We start from the raw sequence: 20,958 nt of genomic DNA, 5'->3' as shown, positions 1-20,958 counted from the left end.
CAAACACAAGATAGTCTCTGATAGCCAAACAAAACACTGGGATGCTAAGTTTAGCTGCGTGACTATGAGTTTGCTATTCCTCCTTCAAGTGATTAAAGAATTTTAGTTTTTCAATCCAGAGGAATAATAGGAAATTTCAATGTGCTCACGTATTCATTATGAGTTGTGGGCCAAGCTCTTTTGAGTGACGAAAGCTCCAAAGTTGTGTTGGGGTAAAGCAGCAGGACCAGAAAGCCTCCAACACTGCAGTCTTCTCTAATAACTTTGGGAGGCAGGCTTCTGAGACCCCACTGGCTTCCTGGTCTCTTGCTTTCTTCCATAGTGGACTGGTGCAGTGTCCCCTGTGCCTCAATCCCACTAACACACACACTGAAGGGGTGAGTTTGACAGAAAGGAGGAAGATTATTATGACTTGAAATCAGAAGCAAAGAAAACATCTCTTCCCACATGCATACCTTTGGTGCGTGTCTCTGGAGGTGGTTTAAGTGAGGCTTTCTTTCCCTCTAAGTGAAAAATGAGGGACATATAAATACAGCCCTGACCCTGCTCCCACCTGATCCTTAGATTAAGATTAGCTTCAGCTCAGGCTGAGAGGTCACACAGGACATGGTTTCTGCAGCTGGCGGTCACTCAAATCACACACCCAGAAATCTCATGCAAAGAATATTTAGGTAACATATTTCTAAGAGAAGGATAATTCCAACTTCTTTTTTTTAACCAGGGGTGGGCAGTCCTAGTGATTTTGTAAATGGGAGGATCTTGTTCACTGCAGAAATTGGGTCTTTTGGATGGATGAAGCAGAAAGGAGCAGAACAATAGGATTAATTAAGATTATTTTGGATTTTGGGGGCCGGGTGCGGAGGTGATTGCACACTCAGGAGAGCGCGGCGGCAGGGGTGGTATTGGCAGCGTTCGTGCGCTCGGGTGTGAATCGCCGAGGGAGGAGGCGGTGGAGGAAGAGATGGCAGCGGTCGTAGTGGTGGCGGAGGAGGTGGGCACGAATCAGCTGCGGGCGGAGACATGGCCAACATCGCGGTGCAGCGAATCAAGCCAGAGTTCAAGGAGGTGCTGAAGAGCGAGGAGACGAGCAAAAATCAAACTAAAGTAGATCTTGTAGATGAGAATTTTACAGAATTAAGAGGAGAAATAGCAGGACCTCCAGACACACCATATGAAGGAGGAAGATATCAACTAGAGATTAAAATACCAGAAACATATCTATTTAATCCCCCTAAGGTCCGGTTTATCACTAAAATATGGCATCCTAATATTAGTTCCATCACAGGGGCTATTTGTTTGGATATCCTGAAAGATCAATGGGCAGCAGCAATGACTCTCCGCACAGTATTATTGTCATTAGAAGCACTACTGGCAGCTGCAGAACCAGAAGATCTGCAAGATGCAGTAGTAGCAAATCAGTACAAACAAAATCCCGAAATGTTCAAACAGACAGCTTGACTTGGGGCACATGTGTATGCTGGAGCACCCGTGTCTAGTCCAGAGTACACCAAAAAAATAGAAAACCTATGTGCTATGGGCTTTGATAGGAATGCAGTAATAGTGGCCTTGTCTTCAAAATCTTGGGATGTAGAGACTGCAACAGAATTGCTTCTGAGTAACTGAGACATAGAGCTGCTGATATAGTCAAGCTTGACCCTTCTTGAGGAGCGTCAACATCTGCTATTTTTAGGATTCTGCATAGATTTCTTTTAAACTGGCATTCTTGCCTAATGATGTTATCTAGGCACCATTGGAGACAAAATAATCTCTGCTCTGTAAATAAAGCTAATTAAACATCTCTGTAAATTAAAAAAAAGATTATTTTGCTGCCATGCTCTACAATTTTATTACTCCTCCTAAAATGCAATGGGATAGGCAGCATGATTTATGTTTGAATTCTGGGGCCTTCAGCAAAATTTATCCTCTTTGGCTGCATTTCTACAATAATGATAATAAAACTATCTGTCTCCTGTATTTTAGTGGGCTGTTATAAAGAGAAAACTAGATTATGTATGGTAAAGCACCTTACAATGACAAGACAATGTGATGTAATAATAATAATATTAAAAAAAATAGCAAACACATAGCACTGTTTTTTGCCAGGCACTGTTCTAAGCACTGACACTCATTATTTAACTTTATAATAACCTTATGAGGTAGAATCTAGGATCTCATTTATAAATGGGGAAACAGAGCCACAGAAAACTGAAGTAACTACTTGAGGCCAGCCAGTAAGAATTGGTGCCAGGATTTGAAACTACCCAGTCTGGCTCTAGAAGTTAATGCTTTTAGTCACTATGGTTTAAAAAAGAATGAAAAAAAAGTAGATTTTTAACTAAATGAGAAGACCAGCGTTTGAATCCTGGGTTCATTGGCTGTGTAACTGAAGTCAGGCCTCTCAAGCAGTCTGAAATTTAGTTTGCTCACCTTAAAATACAGATGGGTAATAATACCTATTTTTAGCTGTTTGGTGGGGACTAAATAAGAAAACATGAAAGTTCACTGTTTAATGGTAGGATGCACACGATGTACTATTATTAGTTATGGGGGGGGGTGTATATTTGTCTGCTCGGGCTGCCATAACAAAATACCACAACAGACACTTATTTTCTCACAGTTCTGGAAGATGGAAGTCCAAGGTCAAGGCACCTGCAGTGTTAGTTTCTGATGAGGCCTCTCTTCCTGACTTGCAGGCAGCTGCCTGCCTGAGGCGTCCTCATATGGCCTTTTATTCATGCATGTGGAGAGAGAGACAGAATCTTTGGTGTCTCTTCCTCTTCTTATAAGCACAACAATCCTTCTGGATTATGACCTCATTTAACCTTAATTACCTCCTTAAAGGTCTTATCTCCAAATACAGTCACATTGGTACTTAGGGCTTCAACCTATGATGTTGGGGGGCATAATTCACTGCATAACAAGTGGGAAGCTGGGGAGAGAGAACTAGAAGGACAGAGGGGCATTTGGAGTATTTTATTTTTAGCGCAGATTTCTTAGGCATCAGCTGTGGAGGGCAAAGAAGTTATCAGCTGTGTGTAATAAATTGGTAACTATACAATACTTTTTACACTATGTCATTTGCCTTCTCTTTGGTGCGATAGAAAAAGTCTCCATACTATCTATTTTTGCGCTTTTAGGTGAGCCTGAATTTAAATACATTGGGAATATGCATGGCAATGAGGCTGTTGGACGGGAACTGCTGGTTTTCCTGGCCCAATACCTGTGCAACGAATACCAAAAGGGGAATGAGACAATCGTCCAGCTGATCCACAACACCCGGATCCACATCATGCCCTCCCTCAACCCTGATGGCTTTGAGAAGGCAGCATCTCAGGTGGGTGTGGGCCAGCTCACAACAGGGCATGCTTGCTTTTTTTTAATGGTTTGTACATATATGCTCACATATAAGGAATATATGCTCACATGAAGCTTACAGATAGTGCAGGGGCGGGTATAAGTGATATGGTGTTTAATTTGCTGGTAAGGAAAAAGTGCAGAAGGTAAGGGATGGTGGGCGAGGGTTTCTTCAGCAGAGATCGTGAATGAGAGATTTTGTTAGTCAATATTAAATTAATGTTTTGTTTTCGTTGTTAAATGAATCATATTTATTCATTCATGTGTGTGACTAGGTAAATTTCTTCCTAAAAATCTAGAAGTTTGAAAACTATCTACTGCCATGTATTGAAGAGTGAGGCCATTGCTGTCTCTGAATGAGGCGATATCATAGCGCCCTCTACTGAAATCAAGGAATGAGGATTTTTGGCCAATGTTTCACTGATGTATAATCCTTATCTATATGTGATGTGTAAAGTAAAAACAAACAAACAAATCAAAACAAAACCCTCCTATCTACAAATCAAAATTAATTTAATACATTTTAACTGTTAGAGAAGCTGGGAAGTAATTATGTTTTCACAGTTAAGTGTGCTCCCTTTTTGTTTAGACAGGGATGGAGGACATTTTATTTTCTACAGTTTGAAATAATTTTCTTATTTTACGGGAACATATTAAAGCATATATTTAGTATGTTAATCTATAGTTAAGAAGTTGTTTTGTACCTTAAAAATAAAAGATCAAGTGACCAGACAGTGAATTTCTGTAAGTATAATATTGATATAATTTCTAAAGTTATGAGAGAAAAATTCTAGTAACATAGAGAATTAAATTATTGACTATTTTAAGGTGATATTCAGAACTGTAAGACAGGATAGACAAAAAACTGTCATTGCTATTTTCTGTCTTATAGGTTTTGATTCCTCACAGTCTAAGGTATCTGAGTTTACATGACTTTAAGAATATGGGCATTATCTCTATATTAGAGATCTAGTAAAATTTAACAGTAAAACAAGAAAATCTACACTATGGAATATAACTGAATATTCTGGAAATTTATTAAATTTCCAGATTATATCATTAGTGAAATGAAAGGTTTCAAATTGAACAAAAAATTTTCAACTTACAAAGTTGAAACAAAAGTTCTAGAGCTCATATATTTTCATGAAGACGGTAAGAGAGAGGTATATTATTAATATGTAAACAATTCATGTTAAACTCATTTTAAGCATCTAACCTTCTCTAGTAATTTATTCTTTTGAATATTTAGAAGTAGTTGCTGTGGTTTTCAGAGGCAGTGAGTATTTTACTTAAACCAAGTACAGAGTGGCATGCTGTGAGATGGCATGCCATCTACTACTAACACACATGGACTTTTTTTGCAGTTTGATGTTGAATATCTTTTAAATAAAATTATTATTGACATGTAAAATATCGTTCGTTGAGAATATTTTCAAAATATCCATAATATATACTTTAAACCTGATACTTTCATGTGTATATCAGTAAGATAGTGAAAATGCCATTGTAGGAGGATATTGTTGAAATGAATAATCTTAATAAATTATTTTAAAAACCATTAATGAAGACCTTAAATAGATGGTAACAATAATAATAAATAACTGATGATTTTCCTCTGATTTTTTTTTTTTTTTCAGCCTGGTGAGCTGAAGGACTGGTTCGTGGGTCGAAGCAATGCCCAGGGAATAGATCTGAACCGGAACTTTCCTGACCTGGACAGAATAGTTTATGTTAATGAGAAAGAAGGTGGTCCAAATAATCATCTGTTGAAAAATCTGAAGAAAATTGTGGATCAAAACACAAAGGTAAAGAACATGTATGGTTTTCCTGGGTTCTGTCCTCCAGCCTAAGGAAAGATGTCTATTATCTTCATCACAATGAAGGACACAGGAGTGTTGTGAAAGCTTGTATGGGATAGTTCACTATGGCTGTGAAAGTCAAGGCTGGGATGCCTGGGGCCTGGAAACTAGTCCTGCCCCTAGAAGTGGTCAGGGGTTTAGGGAGTGGGAGGCAGGGACAGGGGTAGGAGGGAGAACCCAGTTGTCTAGAAAGTCTTTTTGGCCTCTTTAGAGGCCCTTTATCAGCACATCTGATTAGCAACTCCTACAGCATTCCACCTTGTTGAACTTTTTCTTATTTTCCAGAACTTTCTCCTCTTCTGCCTTGCACAACTGCACTTCCTCCTACCTCTTCTAGTACCTTTCAAACCACTCCTCAGTTTCTTTCCCTGCTCCTTCTGCCTTGGCCTAAATGCTGGCCTTCAGGGTCCCATCTGCTACCCTCCTGTCTCTCCTTGGGTTTCCATCCTCTCCTGGACCTTCAGTGTTGTCCATTATACAAATTCTCCCAGATCTCTTTTGCCTGCTCACTGAGTCCCTTTATCTGGTGACACCTGGGGCCTCAAGCTCAGCATGACCAGAAATAAATCATTCCCTAAGAAAACACTATTCTCTCCTTTACTTGATCGTCAAAGCCTTGATTTTTCCGTCTCTGTCACCACTCACCACACATGTAACCAGACCTTGGCGATTTGGCCTCCTGACACCTTTCAGCCTCTCCTTCCTCTGCCAACTCAGGCCCTGTGGTTTGCTCTGACGAGGAAGGGAGCCCCCATTCCTGTTTGGGGTTCAGCCTCTCCCAGCTCCATTCAGTCTTCTCAGATTCCTCCAGAGTGATCTTCATACACAAATTATTGCTCTATTGCTGAAAAACCCTAACCTTGCCGGGTCTCCACCGCCCAGAGGATAAAGGAAAAGACTCAAAATGTCAGAATAGTGTGATGGTTTAGTGTGGAGACTCTGGAGGCAGCCACTTTGCTTCAAATTCTGGTTCTGTCCTTGCTGTGTGAGTTTTGCAAAGTTCTGTAACCACTGTGTGCTTCCTCCCCTTCATCCGAAGTGTGGACCTGACAATAGCATCCAGCCCATAGTGAGGTTATGAGGATTGGATGAGCCAGTACATGTGAAGTGCTGGAGGCCAGGACCTGGAATTGTTACTGCTGTGTCAGCGTCATTGCTCAGTGCTCTGTTACGGACCACAAGGTCAGATGGATGCACACACACACTAAACACTGGGTTTGAACACTATTTTCAGTTCCACAGAGGGGAGGCGAGCCCATCACAGAGCCCATCACAGAACGGCAAGGACTGCTGGGGGCAGCCCCCACTGCGTCTTGTGTCTTTCCAGGCAATTCAACTCTGGCTTATCAGCTTCTTCTAGTATTTTTCCTAAGTGAGAGCTTGGAAAAGACGGTGTCTCCATTTTATTACAGTTCCAGGGCCATTCAAGTTTCCCTTGGCTGCTGGCAGCTGCCAGCTCAGCCACTCTTTAATCTGGCTTTGATATGCCATGTACTCCATAAGCATACTGTCTTCTACTAACTTTATGTTCACAGTGCTCTTCCCTTTCCTTCCATGTTACCTCCTCTGTGAAGCCTTCCTCTCCTCCTCCAGACAGATCCTGTTGAGCCTGCCTTTATGTTCTTTATATATATTTCCAGTCTGGTGCTTATAGTTGTATAGAACTTTATAGATGTTATATTATTATTTGTTTACACAGCTGTTTTTCTTTGTGATTCTAGATTTCAGTACCTTGATTACAGGAATTAGAATTCCTATTTGAGTCTGACTCATAGTAGGCTTGAAGCCTATTATGAATGAGTGCAGTCCAGCCTGGCAAGCAGATCGCAACGCCAGCTGCTGGAGTTCCAGACACGCACTCAGCACGTGGCTGGGACACTGTGTAGAGGATCCAGGAGAGAGGGAGTCTCAGCTTATTGGTCTAAAATTCTTCAAATTCTCCTGCCTGTATTTAAAGTTCATCCCAGAAACCTGGACTGAGCCTAAGTGGGGACTGGCCTGTGAAAAGGGCTGCCAGGGGCTGAGGATTTTGGCAGAACTTGATAAGTGACTCACTTAAACACTCCTGTTTCTTATTTTTTTTAAAATTAATTAATTAATTTATTTATTTTTGGCTGTGTTGGGTCTTCGTTTCTGTGCGAGGGCTTTCTCTAGTTGCGGTGAGTGGGGGCCACTCTTCATCGCAGTGCGCGGGCCTCTCACTGTCATGGCCTCTCTTGTTGCAGAGCACAGGCTCCAGACGCGCAGGCTCAGTAGTTGTGGCTCATGGGCCTAGTTGCTCCACGGCACGTGGGATCTTCCCAGACCAGGGCTCGAATCTGTGTCCCCTGCGTTGGCAGGCAGATTCTCAACCACTGTGCCACCAGGGAAGCCCCAACACTCCTGTTTCTGAGTCACAGATTTGCAGTTTCTCAGCCCCTAAACCATCTTTCCCTGGAGAAGGGAGAGCTGGAAAAGCAAAGGGCAGGGGTAATTAGAGGGGAAAAGAGGGTAGTCTTGTGTGATGACCTGTGAGGCCTAAGACTGAAATGAAAAACTGTTCTGGAAGCCCAGTGTGGGTATCAGCCCAAACTTTCCCCCTTGCCCATGCTGTCTGTTAAAACTAAGAAATGAGAGAAAGAATTCCTGTCACCTATCATAGAAGAATTGTGAAATAAACTCACGTTGACAGGATATGAGATTAGCAGCCTTCACGTAAGTGCCTTCATTTTCAGCCAGCACTGCCTTCCTCTTCCTCAATGGGACTTGTATAATATTTATATTAGATGTTTTCATATTTCTAGTTTAAGCAATACTTTTTAAAAATGATGTTTGTTCAAGGCACTTTAAAAAAATTAGAGCTTTTATTTTAAATAGTCTCAATGTCAATACTTTTTCTGGGTAAAGGTAAAATTAAAAAAATGCATAAAAATTAAATTTTAGTCTCTTTTCTGGAACAGAAGTAAGATTTGTTTACATTTTACTAAATCTTCAGTAAACCTGTTTAAATCACGGGATGATATTGCCCATGTCTGGCTCATCTCCTTTTTCCATCTTTGTCAATTAGACACAGATAGTGTTTGGACCCAGCCCAGTACAAGATACATAGTAGATATTTCATTAATGTTATTACACATCACCCCTTTCTCACTTCGCCTTCTTGGCCTTGTAGTGGTGTGTGTGTTTGTAGGTATGTGTGTGTGTGTGTGTGTGTGTGTGTGTGTGTGTGTGTGTGTATGTATTTACTGAGATATAATTTATAGCATTATTTAATTTGAGGTGTACAACATAATGATTTGATATTTTATATATTCTGAAATGATCACCATAATAAGTCTAGTTAACATCCATCACCATACACAGTTACACATTTTTTTTCTTGCGGGGAGAACTTGTAAGATCTTCTCTCTTAGCAACTTTCAAATATACAGTACGGTATTAACTATCTACTCTGTGCTGTACATGGCATGCCTAGGACTTATTTATTGTTTAACTGGAAGTCTGTACTTTTGACTCCCTTCACGTATTTCATCCACCCCCAGCCTCCTGCCTCTGGCACCCACCAATCTGTTCCCTGTTTCCTTAGAGTGGTTTTAAAATCTCTATGGTTGTAGGAATCAGGGGTTAAATATACAGATTCCTTATTTACAACAGCCAAGATATGGAAGCAACCTAAGTGTCCATCAACGGAGGAATGAATAAAGAAGATGTGGTACATATATACAATGGAATATTACTCAGCCATAAAAGAGAATGAAATTTTGCCATTTGCAACAACATGGATAGACTTGGAGGGCATTAGGCTAAGTGAAATAAGTCAGACAAGAGAAAGATAAATACTATATGATATCACTTATAGGTGAAATCTAAAAAAAGAGCAGGCTAGTGAATATAACAAAAAAGAAGCAGACTCACAGATATAGAGAACAAACTGGTGGTTACAGGGAAGGGGGGGGGCAAGATAAGGGTCGTGGATTAAGAGGTAAACTACTATGTATAAATAAGTAAACTACAAGGATATATTGTACAGCACAGGCAATATAGCCAATATTTTATAATAGCTACAAATGGAGTATAACCTTTAAAAATTGTGAATCACTATGTTGTACACTGAAACTTATATAATATTGCACATCAACTATACGTCAATTTTAAAAACTGTAGATTCCTGTGATTGCTGAATCAAGAAGCCTGGGGTGTATCTGCTATGGGAATGAGTGATAGAGAGGAACTTACATTTTACCAAGTCCTCCAGAGGCTCTCCTTGCTCTTCCGAACCTCTCTGAATACAAGGTCTCTCCTGCTCCCCGGAGTTCTTCCTGCTAAGTCATTTCTCATCTGCTCTCAAGCTCTTCAGCCTGGTCACTTCCACTATTATCTGGGCTCGGTACATGAGCCTTGGCTTGGACTGCATGGAAACAGAGTGATTAAATCAAATAATTATATTAAATACTTGTCTTTAATGGCTAAAGTGGTGAAGAAAATGGAATAAATATAGCTTTGATATATTTTAAGAGCCAAAGCCATCTACTTATAGAGCATAACATTTGAGTTATATTTACAGTCTTTATGTAGTTTTTTTTTTTGCTGTACGCGGGCCTCTCACTGTTGTGGCTTCTCCTGTTGCGGAGCACAGGCTCCGGACGTGCAGGCTCAGCGGCCATGGTTCACGGGCCCAGCCGCTCCACGGCATGTGGGATCTTCTTGGACCGGAGCACGAACCCGTGTCCCCTGCATCGGCAGGCAGACTCTCAACCACTGCGCCACCAGGGAAGCCCATATTTACAGTCTTTAAATGGAAGTTTTAAAGATAGGTCATAATTGGCTCTGGATTCTGTTAAGGGCTCCATCTAAGAGGTGCTCCAAAGCCTTCTCTATGGATTAGTTAAATATGTGATTACAATACCCAGGAGATTTCAGCATTTAGTCAGCCTAAAAGACTCTATTAATAGTCAAAGAGAAATGAGTTCAACTTATCAAATTGTGGAGTTTGCTTGCTTGCTTTTGAACATCTAGTAACATGACTATTAGCAATAGTGTATGTAATAGGAATTAACAGTAGGCTAAACCTAATAGCCACATACGACTTTGTGTATTCGGGACTGTATCTTTTTTTTTCTTTTTCTCTTTTAAAAAAACAGCTTTGTTGAGATATGATTTACATACCATAGAACTCACCCATGTGAAGTGTACAATTCAGTGGTTTTTAGTACATTCACAGGTAATGAGCAACCAATACCACACAGTTTCGGAATATTTTTATCATCTCAGAAAGAAACCCCATACCCTTTAGCTATCACCCCACTATCCCTCCACCCCCACTCCAGCCTTAAACCACTAATCTGCTTTCTGTTTCTGTGGACTTCCTTGTTCTGGCCACTTCATATGAGTGGAATCATATAATATGTGGTCTTTCGTGCCTGGCTTGTTTCACTGAGCATGTTTTCAAGGATCATTTATGTTGTGGCGTGTGATATTTCAGGACTGTATCTTTAAATTTGCTTCAAAAAACATTTTCTTTAAAAACTTTTTTGTTAAAAAATTAATATTTTATTATAAACAAAAAGATAAAGCAAATATAAATAAGCAGAAAAATAACCCATTACCCAGCATTCTTAAATGACCACCATTCACATTTTGGTATGTGTCCTTCAAAATTATTTCTTACACATGAATCAACATATAAATATATGGAAACATGCCATTTTGAACCTTTTCAGGTGAATAATAAATACAAGGGTACAGTCTGCCGCAGAATGGTGTTGCCTCCTGAGCTCACATTCAAACCTATCCTTCGCTCCAGGGAGTATTTGCTTGCTTCTCTGTCCAAATCTACCTTATTTTTCCCCCGAGACATTGTGAAGTTCTACCTCCTTCCTGAAATCCTTAGTGATTTTCCAAACCACAGAGATTTCTGTCTCGTCTGAACTCAGTGAAATATTTGTCAGAGCCAATCACTGGGTTTTGAATAAATAGGAAAGATGGGGCAGATGTACAAACAAGAGGACTGACAAGGAATTCAGCAGTAAAAGAAAAACTTCTGAACAGAATATTATAGAAGGATGTGTGACAAACCCATATCATATAATATTAATGCCATTCTTGAGCAATCGAGCCTAATAAACCGTAAATTCGTTGCAAAAAAGCATAAACGTTACAGATTTTTTGATTAAATTGTCCTATATTAGTTATTTTAAAGTTGATTTAAATTAAAATTTAAACTGGATTTGATTTAAATTAATTTAAACTTTAGAAACAAATTTAAGTGTATATAAGAATTTAGTTTATGAAAAGGGAGTGTTTCAGATTATTATGGAAAGAATAGATTATTCAATAAATGGAATTGAGACAAATCCATTTCACAAATATTAGCATAGATCAAAATAAAATCTAGATGTATTATGACTTAAATATAAAAAGTATGAACCTAGTAAAAGAAAACTTTGGTAAATTTGTCATTTTTGGAGTGGGATAGAACTTTCTAAATCCCAGTATAGAAAACTGGCTTATGGTGGCCGCTTAATAGTTTTTGAATAAAGGAATGAAATATAAAAGCAAAGGACAAGACCATAAAAAAAGATCAGTAGATTTGACAACATAAATATCTTAATGTTTTATATTTTAATTATTATTATTCTTAAATTTGAAAGGCAAATAAGAAACTTAGAAAATATCTATAATATATAGTAGATAGAGGGTTAATGTTTTTAATAAATAAACAACTCTTGCAAATTAATAAGAAAATATGCATTTCAATAGAAAAATCAGTTAAACCATGTATAAACATGTCACCAAAGAATAAACCTAAATGGTCACTAAACATATAAAAAACTGCTCTAGTTTTATTAATCAAAGAATGAAAATTAAAAAAATTCTATTTGTCATGTATCAAAGTGACAGACTTAAAAAACACATATCCCATGTTGGTAAGAGTAATTACAAATGACAGGTTTATTATAGTGTTGCTGGGTATATTGTTGTATCTTTCAGGGGTGCAGTCTGGAATACATTAAAAAAATTTTTTCTAAATGTGCTTAGTTTTTGGTCAGTTCTTTCCATTTCTAGGGAAATTTCCCTTAAAAAAATGTGGATCTGCACAAAGAGTGCAGTGTGTGTTCACAGCATTTTTTTTTCATAGTAAACAAGTCAATACCCAGCAATTGGCGATCCACTCCCCACAGCTTTATTGAAGTATAATTGACACATAAAAATTGTATAGATTTAAGATGTACAGTGTGATGATTTGATATACATATATGCTGTGAAATGGTCACCACAATCAAGCTAATTAACACATCCATCACCTCCCATAGTTATCTTTTTTTTTTCTTTTGTGTTGAGAACGCTTGTGACCTACTCTCTTAGAAAATTTCAGGTACACAATACAGTATTATTAAGTCATCTGGGGATACATTAGATTCCCAGAGCTAATACGTTCTGTAACTGAAAGTTTGTACCCTTTGACCAACATCTTCCTATTTTCTCCTCCTCTTCCACCAAGTGGAGGTCCCTAGTGCTCGTGTAGTAGCTCTGAGCCATACTGCTGGGTTTGAGTCCAGTCCTACTACTCTCAATGAGGTGGCCTCACGCTATTCCCCGACTTCTCTGTGTCTCACTTTACGCATCAGTAAAATGGGGGTATGTGCAGTCCCTATCTCATAGGGTGGATGTGAAAATTCAGTGTGTCATGCAGAAAGTGTTTAATAAGTATTAGCTGTTATTTTTTCCATGTTTAAGAATATGTCCATACATTGGATACTACTCAGCCATTGAAATAATAATTCAGTGACATGAAAAAGTGTTATCTGTTGAGCAAAATAGGTGGCATACAAAATGGTATATAAATGATATTAATTTCCTTTGTGTTTATCTCCTCTACATTTTTTACAATGAACATATTTTTTATAGTGAGAATAAGATAAACCAAACAAATAATAAAGACAATGTCCTATTCTAAATCACAATCACACTTTTCCACAATTAGAAGTAGCCTACATGAAAAATAGGATAGTTTTGATACATTAAAGCTGACATACTGAAAATAATGTGGGACTTACAGTTTATATACTGGATTTGAATCTTAAATGTCTGAACTTGGACACGTCATTAACACTCCCAACTCTCAGATTCTCCCCTGCAAAATGGGGATGTATATCCCCTATCAAATGGGGATGTTGTGAAGCTCAATAAAATAGTGTATGTGAGAGCTATTCATAAACTGAACAGAGACATACAAATACAAGATCTAATTATAACCATCAAAACCTACTGATGCTTTTAGTTATTCTGTCCCAAAGAACAATATGAATCACATCTCCAGTAAAAAGCTTTATTTTTTTTAAATCAGAGGGGTACTTGGTAGTTTGAGAGTCTTCCTAGTTGCTATTAAAAACTCATCACATAAAGTATCAAGCTTTTGGCTCAGTTTAATTCTTTGGTATACATTTCGTTCCTCCTTTGTTTTGCTTCCAAGGTATGAGGGGCTGTGAATCATTCAAAAGACAACATGAATTCCTGAAACTTTTGCCTTTGTTTTAAAATTTAAGATGATCATCCCAAAGTAAACTATTTGATGGTGAAATCTGGAAGAGACCCAATTTAATTTTTTTCTTAGGAAAAATGTTTAAAGTAGTTGAAGGGAATTGGAAAAATAGTAAGCAAAAATTGGAAGGAAAATCAACCATGTTTCTTCAGTTGCACCACCACAGAGAAGGAACCCTGTTCTGCGGCTCAGCTATTTTCTTTTCTCCTTGTCTTATCCTTAGTTATTATTAACAAAGATCAGATGGAGTTGTGCCCAAATTTGTAAGTGATTTGTATGCTGTTTTTCACGTTACAAAGAAAGAAAAGCTGGCAGCTTTTAAGTAGAACTTTCAAGGAAATCGAAATATTTTTTATAAGTCTGAGAAAGATAGAGATGGGGAATGCTGCTCCTTTCTTTCTACGAAAACAATCACAGAGTTCTTGGAATATGACCAGCTTTCAGTTGTTGTTTTTGGTTTTTGTTGTTGTTTTTACCTTTTCTATGTCTTTTCTGTCAAGTGATCCCACCAATGACTGCCACATTTAGAATCCTTTTAATCTCTAATCTTTAATACAGCTTGCTCCTGAGACCAAGGCTGTCATTCATTGGATTATGGATATTCCTTTTGTGCTTTCGGCCAATCTTCATGGAGGAGACCTTGTGGCTAATTACCCATATGACGAGACACGGAGCGGTAGGTGTCCTTCCTGCTTCTCTAATTGGTTCAAGGTTTACAATTCGTTTACAAGAGTTTATTGGATGATTTCTGTAATATTCTTTTAAGGGACTGGTCATTCAGTGATTTTGCCTGTAGAAATACATCTACTGAACTGGAATATCCCCTATTTCATGTGGTATTGGCATATATATCTGGCAGAAAAAGACTATAAATTAAAAAAAAAAGTTTAGGTGAAGAGAAACATGATCTTGACTGAATACTTAGAGAAGGGAGAGGGAGAAAACAGACGTCATGAACTTGGGTCACTCTTGGACTGTGGTAAAATGGAGGAGTAATGGAATTTATGTAGGTTTATGTACAAGATAGCTTAAAAATGGAGGCAGCCTTTTGCCGCTCCATCAGGGCCCATATACATCTCTGCATGTGTCTTTTTGTGCACTCACACTTATGTATTTGGTTTTTTTTGTTTTTTTTTTTTGTGGTACGTGGTCCTCTCGCTGTTGTGGCCTCTCCCGTTGCGGAGCACAGGCTCCGGTCGCGCAGGCTCAGCGGCCATGGCTCACGGGCCCAGCCGCTCCACGGCATGTGGGATCTTCCCAGACCGAGGCACAAACCCGTGTCCCCTGCATCAGCAGGCGGACTCTCAACCACTGCGCCACCAGGGAAGCCCCCACTTCTGCATTTGGAACTGTTTCTTGGTGGTGTCAGGGAGGGGAAGTGATGCTTTGGTTTCCTTTAACTAGTTTTAGTTAAGCTTTAACTAGTTTTAGTTAAGCACAACAAACTTTAGCCAGATAGATATTATCAGCTTAATTTTTGTTGTTCCAGGAAATTTCCTGCTTTGAATGGATTCTTAGGAGCCTTTGAAAAGTCAGGTCTTTGTAAACACAGGATAACTGTAGGTATTGGAAACTGAGTTTTGAAGAGTCTTTGGTAAAACATTCTTAAAATTTGGAGATTTTGTGGTTTGTCAATAGCTGGAAATTTAAAGGACTGGCATAGTTGATAATACAGAATAAGAATACCGTGTACTAAAATATTTATTTATTTCAGTAATACACATAGGAAATTTTTTAAAACTGTAAATTTAGATACTGAAAAATAAGTGTGAGAGTGGTTCATAGTGCCTGTGGAGTTAACAATGGAAATATCCTTGCTGTCTTCCCAAGTCCAATTTACTATGAACTTGTCACCTTTTCTTGTGAAGCTTTCAATTCATAAGCAGAATGTACATTCTACCCAGTTTCTGCTTTGTGGTATTAGGAGTGGACGTTATACAACCTAAAAACTAAGGTGTAATTGTTGAGTACGTAAACCTTCACTCCTTTCCCATAGTGATGTAGTTAAAAAATACGTCAGCAAGAGATCAACACCAAATCACTCTTCAGAAAACACGCAGTGCTCCTCAGCCTGTGTCAGTTTCTTTAGTCTTGTGGGTTTATTTTCCAGGTAGTGCTCATGAATACAGCTCCTGCCCAGATGATGACATCTTCCAAAGTTTGGCTCGGGCGTACTCGTCCTTCAACCCCCCCATGTCGGACCCGGATCGGCCCCCGTGTCGCAAGAATGATGACGACAGCAGCTTCGTAGAAGGAACGACCAACGGCGCAGCGTGGTACAGCGTGCCTGGAGGCGAGTTTCCCTTTTGCTCTTTATGTGATTAGTGGCTTTTAAAAAATAATTACCGTTTACGTTTAGGGAAACTTCAATCTTCAGTCATTAAGAAATAGACTGAACCTATAGTTCATCCATTAAAATTAGTCTACTTTATGCATGGATGATTGCTATTATAGTTTTTTGTTGATTTTTAAGAATCAAGATGCTAATTGAAGAGCTGTAGTAAACGAACTGAAGACATCCGCTGGGAAAATATAGATTGAATATTGTTAATTACCCTACTTTTCAAATTCTGGCCTTAGGGAATAAGGTACCATCCCGGTTATATGTTAGTCATGCTTCGATTGTAGGTAAATGTATATTTTAGAGGGCTGGCTTTGGCCTTTAGTATATCTTGGTCCACATACCATTTGTTTTTATTTAAAAAATTTCACTTCATGTGGAATGTTTATTTTGTATTCACTGCTGCAGTAAACACTATGATTAGATCAGGAAGCACTTCACCTTTTATTGGGTCTGAAAAGGGAAAAGCCCACCTCAGCACAGCTGGAGGAAGCATCTCTAGACACCAAGGCAGCTCATGTGGCAATCTAGCATGGACTTTGAAGAGTTCTCGTTTTTTGAAGAGCTCTCATTTTTCGGGCTGGATCACTCATAGTTGTGTAATATTGCCTCTACCAAGGATGAAGAGTGAAATGTAAAGATACTGATTTTTTTTCTCTGCCTAAGAACAATTTTCTGTGGCCTACCTGGAAGTGAAAACAGAATTTAGGACAGTAGCAGCAGTGGCTAATTATAGGATTTTGGTTTGTTTAATATGTTTTTTTTTTTTTGGTTGAATTATGCCCTGAGAAAAATATTCTTCCAGATATTTTCTTTCTGATATATGTTTATTCTGTTTTTTTAAAAAATTGAGGTATAGCTGATGTACAATATTATATAAGTTACAGGTGTACAACATAGTGATTCACAATTTTTAAAGGTTGTACTCTATTTATAGTTATTATAAAGTATTGGCTGTATTCCCTGTGCTATACAATATATCCTTGTAGCTTATTTTATATATAGTAATTGTACCTCTTAATCACCTACCCCTAGCTTGCTCCCCACTTCCCTCTCCCCACTGGTAACAACTAGTTTGTTCTCTATTTCTGTGAGTCTGTTTTGTTGTTGTTATAGTCACAGCTTTATTTTTTAGATTCCACATATAAGTGATATCATACAGTATTTACCTTTCTCTGTGTGACTTATTTCACTGGGCATAATACCCTCCAACTCCATCCATGTTGCTGTAGATGGCAAAATTTCATTCTGTTTTATGGCTAAGTAGTATTCCATTGTGTAAATATACCACATCTTCATCCATTGATCTGTTGATGGACACTTAGGTTGCTTCCATATCTTGTCAATTGTAAATAATGCTGCTATGAACATTGGGGTGCATGTAACTTTTTGAATTAGTGTTTTTGTTTTTTTCGGATATATACTCAGGAGTGGAATTGTTGGGCTGTATGGTAGTTCTATTTTTGGTTTTTTCAGAAACCTTCAAAATGTTTTTCACACTGGCTGCACCAATTTAAATTCCCAACAACAGTGTTGGAGGGTTCCTTTTTCTCTGCATTGTTGTCAACATTTGTTATTTGTGTTATTTTTGATGATAACCATTCTGACAGGTGTGAGGTAATATCTCAGGTTTTTTTTTTTTTTTTTTTTTTTTTTGCGGTACACGGCCCTGTCACTGCCGTAGCCTCTCCTGTTGTGGAGCACAGGCTCCGGACGTGCAGGCCCAGCGGACATGGCTTACGGGCCCAGCCGCTCTGCGGCATGTGGGATCTTCCCAGACCAGGACATGAATCCATGTTCCCCACATCGTCAGGTGGACTCTCAACCACTGTGCCACCAGGGAAGCCCTCAGTTTGGTTTTGATTTGCAATTCTCTGATGACTAATGATGTTGAGCATCTTTTCATGTGCCTTTAGGCCACCTGTGTGTCTTCTTTGGAAAAATGTCTATTCAGGTCTTCTGCCCATTATTTAGTCAGGTTGTTTGGTTTTTTTTGATGTTGAGTTGTATAAGTTCCTTATGTATTTTGGATATTAACTCCTTATGCAATATATGATTTAAAAATACTTTCTCCCATTCCTTAAGTTGCCTTTTCATTTTGTTGACCATATCCTTTGCTGTGCAGAAGCTTTCAGTTTGATGCAGTCCCACTTATTAATTTTTGTTTTTGTTGCTTGTGCTTTTGGTATACCCAAAAAACTTTACTAAGACCAGTATTGGGAGCCTTGTCTCTGTTTTCTCCTAGGAGCTTTACAGTTCAGGTCTTGCATTTAAACCTTTAATCCATTTGGAATTAATATAGGTGTATAGCATAAGATAAAAGTCCAGTTTCATTCTTTTGCACATGTGTATCCAGTTTTCCCAAAACTTTTTTTTAAAGAGACTGTGTCTTATTCCCATTTAGTATTCTTGGCTCTATTGTCAAGTATTAGTTGAGTGTATATATCAGAGTTTATTTCTGGGCTCTTGATTCTATTACAGTGGTCTGTGCATCTGTTTTTATACCAGCACCATTACTGTTTTCATTATTTTAGCTTTGTAGTATAGTTTGAAATCAGGAAGTGTGATGCCTCCAGCTTTGTTCTTCTTTTTCAAGATTGCTTTGGCTAGTCATTGTCTTTTGTAGCTCTATATGAATCTTAGGATTGTTTTTTTTCCTCCATCTCTGTGAAAAATTCCATTGGAATTTTGATAGGGATTGTATTGAATCTATAGATAGCTTTGAGTGGTATGGACATTTTAACAATATTAAATTTATGAACATTGGATATCTTTCCATTATCTTTGTATCTTCTTCAATTTCTTTTATCAATGTCTTATAGTTTTCAGTGTACAGCTCTTTCATCTCCTTGGTTAAATTTATTCCTAAGTATTTTATTGTTTTTGATGCTATTGTAAATGAGATTGATTTCTTTGTATGTTTTTTGGATAGTTTGTTATTAACATATAGAAATGCAACTTATCTTTGTATGATGATTTGGTATCCTGCAACTTTTATGAAATATTTTATTAGTCCCAACAGTTTTTTTTTCTTCGTGTGTGTGTGTTTGTGGAGTCTCTAGGGTTTTCTATACATAAGGTCATATCGTTACAGACAGAGATAATTTTACTTCTTCCTTTCCAACTTGGATGTCTTTTATTTATTTTTCTTGCCTCATTTCTCTGTCTAGAACTTCTAGCACTATGTTGAATAGGAATGGTGAGAGTAGGCACCCTTGTCTTGTTCTTGATCTTAGAGAAAAAGCTTTAAATCTTTCACCATTGAGTATGATGTTAGCTGTGGTGTTGTCATATATGGACTTTATTATGTTAAGATATGTTCTTTTTATACCCAATCTGTTGAGGGTTTTTATCATGAAAAAATGCTGAATGTTTTCAAATGCTTTTTCTGCATATTTTGAGATGATGATATCATTTTTATCTTTCATTCTATTAATGCAGTATATTACATTTGTTGATTTGTGTATGTTGAACCATCCTTGCATCCTAGGGATAAATTTCACTTGATCATGGTATATGACTTTTTTTTATGTACTGTTGAATTCAGTTTGCTAGTGTCTTGTTGAGAAATTTTGCATCTGTATTCATCATGATAATTAGCCTGTAATTTCTTTTCCCATAGTGTTCTTATCTGGCTTTGGAATCAGCATAATGCTGGACTTGTAAAAAAGAGTTTGGGAGTGTTCCCTCCTCCTCAGTTTTTTGGAAGAGTTTGATAAGGATTGGTGTTAATTCTTTAAGTGTTTGGTAGAATTCACCAGTGAAACCGTCTGACCCTGGGCTTTTCTTTTTCGGAAGTTTTTGATTACTGATCCAATCTCCTTACCAATAATTGGTCTGTTTTGATTTTCTGTTTCTTCATGGTTCAGTCTGGGTAGGTTGTATGTTTCTGTGAATTTATCCATTTCTTCTAGGTTATCCAGTTGTTGGCTTATAATTGTTCACAGTAGTCTTTTATGATCCTTTGTATTTCTATGGTATTAGTTGAAATGTCTCCTCTTTATTTTCGGATTTTTTTGAGTCCCCTCTCTTTGTTTTCTTGTTAAGTCTAACTAAAGGTTTGTCTATTTTGTTTATCTTTTCAAAAACCAGCCCTTAGATTTGTTTATCTTTTCTATTGTTTTCCTGGCCTCTATTTAATTTATTTCTGCTTTGATCCTTATTATTTCCTTCCTTCTGCCAATTTTGCCCTTGGTTTGTTCATTTTCTAGTTTTTTGAAGTGTAGGAATAAATAAATTGTCTTTTTTCTTTTAAATGTAGGCATTTATCATAATAAACTTCTTTCTTAGGACTGCTTTTGCTGCATCTCATAAGTTTTGGCAGGTTGTGTTTCTGTTTTCATTTGTTCAAGATATTTTGGCTTCCCTTTGACCCACTGCTTGTTCAAGAGTGTGTTGTTTACTTTTCTACATGTTTGTGAATTTTTCAGTTTTACTCTTATGATTTCTAGTTTTGTACTACTGTGGTTGGAAAAGATACTTGGTATGATTTCAGTCTACTTAAGTCTGCTGAGATTTGTTTTGTGACCTATCATATGATCTACCCTGGAGAATGTTTCATGTATGCTTGAGAAGAATGTTTATTCTGCAGCTGTTGGATGGTATGTTCTGTATGTCTGTTAGGTTCATATGGTATAAACTATAGTTCAAGGCCAGTGTTTCCTTACTGATACTCTGTCTGGATGATCTATTTATCCATTATTGGAAGTGGGGTACTGAAGTTTCCTACTATTATTGTACTATTGTCATTTCTCCCTTCAGACCTGTTAGTATTTGCCTAATATATTTAGATGCTCCAATGTTGAGTGTTTATATATTTTTGATAGTTATATCCTTTGACGAATTGACCACTTTATCAAAATATAATGACCTTCTTTGTCTCT

General features: G+C 37.8%; 2 protein-coding genes across 2 annotated transcripts in view; both read left to right on the top strand.

The window, feature by feature from the left end:
* Positions 1-20,958, top strand: part of CPE (carboxypeptidase E) — a gene marked incomplete at its 5' end in the record, with an annotated part of 107,682 nt that overhangs the window by 74,876 nt on the left and 11,848 nt on the right. Inside the window, 4 exons of the mRNA XM_082653848.1 lie at positions 3,138-3,334; positions 4,992-5,159; positions 14,293-14,414; positions 15,849-16,027. Coding sequence (XP_082509974.1) covers positions 3,138-3,334; positions 4,992-5,159; positions 14,293-14,414; positions 15,849-16,027 — 666 coding nt within the window. The remainder of the gene's footprint in view (positions 1-3,137; positions 3,335-4,991; positions 5,160-14,292; positions 14,415-15,848; positions 16,028-20,958) is intronic.
* LOC309822110 (ubiquitin-conjugating enzyme E2 K-like) lies at positions 1,020-1,684 on the top strand. Its single transcript, XM_082653799.1, is given in 2 exon segments — positions 1,020-1,455; positions 1,459-1,684. Coding segments are annotated over 2 exon segments (600 nt in total). The 5' UTR covers position 1,020; the 3' UTR covers positions 1,624-1,684.

Source organism: Grampus griseus (assembly GCF_964374135.1).
Source record: "Grampus griseus genome assembly, chromosome: 4".
In the NCBI taxonomy this organism is placed as follows: Eukaryota; Metazoa; Chordata; class Mammalia; order Artiodactyla; family Delphinidae; genus Grampus; species Grampus griseus.
This window is presented reverse-complemented; position numbering and strand designations above follow the sequence as displayed.